This window comes from Vanellus vanellus (assembly GCF_965231255.1).
Source record: "Vanellus vanellus genome assembly, chromosome: 2".
Taxonomy (NCBI): Eukaryota; Metazoa; Chordata; class Aves; order Charadriiformes; family Charadriidae; genus Vanellus; species Vanellus vanellus.
The window spans coordinates 72,603,090-72,608,174 of NC_138906.1; the positions used below are offsets into that span (position 1 = coordinate 72,603,090).

The 5,085-nt window shown below is 51.8% G+C and overlaps 1 protein-coding gene across 1 annotated transcript in view; it reads right to left on the minus strand.

Moving 5' to 3' along the window:
- NUP153 (nucleoporin 153) overlaps positions 1-2,831 on the minus strand; it is a gene marked incomplete at its 5' end in the record, with an annotated part of 48,138 nt that extends 45,307 nt beyond the window's left edge. Inside the window, one exon of the mRNA XM_082499192.1 lies at positions 2,721-2,831. Within this exon, the coding sequence (XP_082355318.1) occupies positions 2,721-2,831 (111 nt within the window). The remainder of the gene's footprint in view (positions 1-2,720) is intronic.
- Positions 2,832-5,085: the final 2,254 nt, after the last annotated feature.

Here is a 5,085-nt window from a genome sequence, read left to right on the forward strand (position 1 = left end):
ACACAAAACACACACAAACATAATGAAGCACAGCTCCAAAGTTTCATGATTATGTATTTGGGGAGAAAAGGGCAGGAAATATTAGGCTGTGCATGTTTGCTCCAAGGAACATCTAAGATAAAACAAGTAACTTCTGAAATCAAGGATCACAGCCCTCATGTCTCCAGTCTTGGAGGGCAACATCTTCTTATACATCCTCTTTCTGGCTCGGTGAATCATGCATTCTTTTTTCTGGATAGTAACACAGCTTCAGCCAGGAGAACTGACAACACACAGCTTGGCGACTGGGATATTCGCCCAGAAAGTGGAAGATGTAGGTTGATCCCTCCAGGCAAAAAAAAGGAATCTGAAGCAGGGTCTACCACATTCTGAACAAATGCTTTAGCTAATAGTCATTAAAAAGCAGCAGTGGCACCTCCTCTTCCAACTGTCTTCTAAAGCTGTTGCTGTATTTTATAGAAGACTGACTCTGCAGGACACGTTGGGTGTGATCGGAGAATTCTCACCTGACTGAACTCCCCAGGAGACTGTGGCAAAATAACAACATCCAGAAAGCAGACAATTGTGAGCCAGGCATCATACTAATCACCTCTCATGCAAGTGGAAAAACAAAATCACATATCCTAGGATCTTTAAAGCTATTAGCTATACTACATAGAGTGCTTAGGCACCTTTGAAGTTTGATGATAAGAGACTGAGGGTTTTCAGGACCACAGTTTTGATCATGAGCACCTAGAACAGTTCTATTAAAGTATTTCTATGAACCTGCTTATTGTTAATAGTTAGGGGAGAGGGGGATCAGAATCAGAGGTATAACCTCATGTCAAGATTGCACTGAGCACTTTCATGTCTTCCCAAACTCACTACTGAGAGACAATTAACACTAAACCACAGAAAACTTCTGCAGGGTGGACACTGTACTGAAAACAAGAACACCTGCCAATTAATTCCAATTTAAGTTAGCCATCTACCCAGAGCTCATCTTTTTATTTAATGCAAGTTAGTGAGCTGCATAGGGTTAAAAAGCTATCCATTATAACAAAAGCACATGCCTGACATCTATCAGTTTGCCTATTTATTTCATCTTTACAACTTTTTCCCCCATTACTGTTAATTTAATCAATGTATTCAATTTGCAGCATCCATTCATTCTCTGGGCAGAATCCCACAGATATCTCCAAGCACGTGTTTGCTTTGGCACATTGTTTAAATAAACCTACTGGAAAACACACAGAGATAACAGACAATAGAAGAGTCAGAAAATCATCTACGCTCATTATTTTAAATTCTCACATAAGGCTTCAGTTATCTACGTATTATCAACACAAGCAACGCGGTAATTTCAACGTAATTCTATCATTCACGTAAGACCTTTCAACATTTGCTCTTTAAGTGCAGTAGTGATCCTTTGTATGAAACGTCACCATGCTAGCTTTACAAGGACAACACTGCTGATCAGTATGCTATATAAAAGACTAAGTCTAGTACTTCCAAAATAATAAAAACTAATTGAGCATCAACTCGTGCGTAACACTCCCTCAATCTTGCATATAACATTCAATCCCCGTGCTTATGTTACCGATTTAATAAGGCAAAGGTTTTGGCTGAACAGGCAACTTCAGGTTCCTAAATACACGGGGAAGGCATTTCCAGAGCACTGTCTCGGTGCATCTTGAAATTTCTTAGCAAACGGTAACTGGGAAAGATCTCTGCTTTTTTTTTTTTCCCCTCCAGCCACTCTAAACAGCACGGGATTTTTGCTTCGCAATTAACAAAACTGTTTTTTGTCATTCGTCTACTCTGTCCTACAATACAAAGGAAAACAAACGCCTTATGAATTACATTTCACTTGCACTGCATCAGCACATTTAGGCACAGCCAAGAGACTGAAGAAACTACCAGACGCAGACCTGAGGGTTCCGCATGCAGTATCCTACAAAAAAAAAAAAAAAAAAACCAAACAAACCCAATCGAAGACGCCTAACTTACATAGCTCCCTCACAAACACGTTTGCAATTTGAAACTTGTCAAAAAAAGGCAAATATTAGAAGCGATGCACTTCAATCTGAAGAGAAACTACACTCGGTAACCCGGCATCAATTTAACCGGGAGGGCGGGGGGGAGGGGAGGACGACACCGGTCCCGAGATGGGTGCCTGCCGTCAGCAAGGGCAGACTGCTCAGACTGCTCCTTCTGGTGTTGGCCCAGGGGTCGTTAAGGGTCGGGACAGCCCGGAGACAAAACGACCACCCTGCGGAGGGGGGAGCCGAGACACCCCACCGGCGGGGCGGCCAGGAGCACGGCGGGGGAAGGGGGAACTGACCCCTTCCCTGCCGCCGTCGCCTCCTCTTCCTCCCGCCTTTGCTCCCTGCCGAGAGGGAGAGACAAAAGCGAGGCGAGGAGCCCCCCTCGGGCCGGGGCTGCCGGCGGGGCGGGAACAGGAGCGGGGCGAGCGCCCGGAAATCCCACAATCCCCGCGGCCCCGGCGGGAAACCCTTCCCCGCCCCCCCCCCCCGCCCCTTCCCCCAGGACGTTCTACCGGGAAACCCCGGCCCAAAGCCTCGCACGTGGGCAAAGGAGGGGGGAAGGGGCGGCTCTGCCGCACGGGGCCGCCTCCCGCGGCTAAGGGGGCGCCAAGGGAAGGAGGGGGAGCACCGGCGAAGGGGCCTCCCCTCCCTCCCGCCCGGGGTGACCCGCAGCCTCCCGCCGCCGCGCCTCACCTGCTTGCTCCTCACATAGGGAGGCTTCGCGGCACCCAGGTGGTACCGCCGGGTCCGGATCTTGCCGCCGCCGACCCCGCCGCTGCTGCCGCTGCCGCCGCCTGAGGCCATGATGGGATCCGGCCCTTCGGCTGCCCCCGCAGGGATAGGCCCGGCCTGGTCCGGCCTCCTCGCCGCTCCCTCCCGCCCGCCACGCGCGGCGCGGCGCGGCCTGGCGCGGGGGCTCCGCGGCCTGCCCCTCCCCGCCGCGCCGCCACCCCCCCCGCCCGCCCCCCCCTCCGCGCGCGCACTCGCTCGCTCGCGCTCTGGCGAGCGGGCGCGCGCTGCTCCCTGTCACGTCCCTCCGCGCCTCCACGCGCGCGCCCTCCGCCCGCTCCTGGCTGACGCTCCCCGGCGCCGGCCGGCCCCGCGCCGCCCGCTCGCGCTGCCCGCTCGCTCGCGGCCGAGCCGCCGCACCCCTCCCCCCCCTCCGGCCGACCAACCACACAGCGCCCGCCCGGGCGGCCGCGCGTCACTAAACTGCGCCGCCTGCGTCAAAAGAGCGGGACCGCCCAGCAGCCTCCGCGATCCTCTGGGCACCGCCCGCTCGAGGGAGACAGGCCGGGCCGCAAGGCGAGGGGGCCGGGGGCCGGGCCGGGGCTACCGGGACCCGCCAAGGGAAGTGGGGGGAAAGAGCCCACCCGCCGGGCCGCAAGCGAGCGCTGCTTGGGGCGAGCTGGAGGGCCGGGAGCGGAGGTTTGTGACGGGGTTAGGCCGCGCCCGGGTGAGCCCCGGCGGATGGGACGGGCTCCTCCCGTCTTCCCGCCGCGCTCCGCCGGCCCTGGCGGTGTTACAACTTGCCTACCCTGTGCCGGGCGTTAACGGGACTCCCATCCCGCCCCCTCCCGGAGGGACGGGGGTCCCGTTGTCCCTGCCGGGGAAGGCGGCGGCGGGAAAGCTGGAAGAGCGGCACGGGGATGCGCGCGGCCTCCCCTCGGGACACCGCTGTAAATGGGGTGTGCGCAAGCAATTGGAAACGACAGTCTGCGGGTTTACCGCCGCTCATTTTTGGCAGAGTGGAAGCGGGATTGGGGAAAAAAGCTTCGACGCAGCTTTTTGTTCCTCAAAGAGGAATTTCTATTACGAATTTAAAAAAATGTAAAATATTTGTTTCGATTTTTTTTTTTTTTATTCTACTAAAAGTAAAGTTGAGAAAAATCTATGGCTTTACGTCTTATTTGGAGCATTGATCTGCTCTGGGAATGATGGAGCAGTGCGCAAAATCACCACCACCTTCCCTGCGTAGAAGTCACTAAAAATGTTTACCCTAAAAAAAAAAAATGTACAAAAAAATTACTGATATGGAATGAGATGCAGGTATTTGACAGTGACAGAGCTGTGATGTAGCACACGCCCCTTCCACCAAAAAAAAACCACGTCACAGCACATACCTGAAGAAAGAGCGTATCAAACACAGGGGTTTGGGGGAACTCAGACCAGGAAGGGTGATTCCAAAGGCCTGAAGAAGCACAAACCAGCAGCAACAGCAGAGAAGGAACTGCTTTTAGAAGCAATTTTACTGGGGAGTAGTGTACTGCCAAGTCTTTGTTTCATACTTCCCAGCTCTCCTACGTGACTTGTTCCTTCTCAATTTCTTAGTCCTGCTTTCACAGTTATCTAAAGCAGATAACCTTTTCTGAAATCTGAGCAGAGTAAAATTGATTTCCAAATGCTTCTCCTCATGAACAGCACCTTCAGAACTCCACAGTCTCTTCCTCTCTTACCCTACCCCCATAGATACAATTTTATGTGCAGTGGGAAGACTTGCAGTGATAGACGATCCCTTCCAGAACATGGAGCACGGGTTTACAAGTCACCTGGAAGAACCACCCACCTCATCTTGTGTAAACTGCTGGTGTGTCACATCTGCAGACCAATTGTAGGGTGAGGCTCTATTTCTACAACGTGCTTGTCAAAAAAAGATCTGCATCAATATAATCATCAAAACACAAGAAAAATAGTATTTCCGCCCAGATTTGTAACTCTTTTTGTCCAGGAAACAATTATCATGCTGAATTCCAACTTCGGGGAGGGGAAGGAAGGGTATCGTGATAGATTTCCATTACAGAAAGAGCAAGATTTACAAAGGCATATAAACCGTGCCCTTTGGTAACAGATGTTCATCAGTCATAATGCTGATTTCTGAAGTGGTACATGTGCGGGGAGCTGACTAAAATTACTCCTGCGCTGGACATGTAAGAGCTGGGCAAATTTAAAACAAGATTCCCTCTTTCTGATGCATGCTAAGTATATTAAGGTAACCTGTAAACACAATTTTCTCTTCCACATATGTGTCAAAGGCAGCTACACTATATTTGCTCTGTAA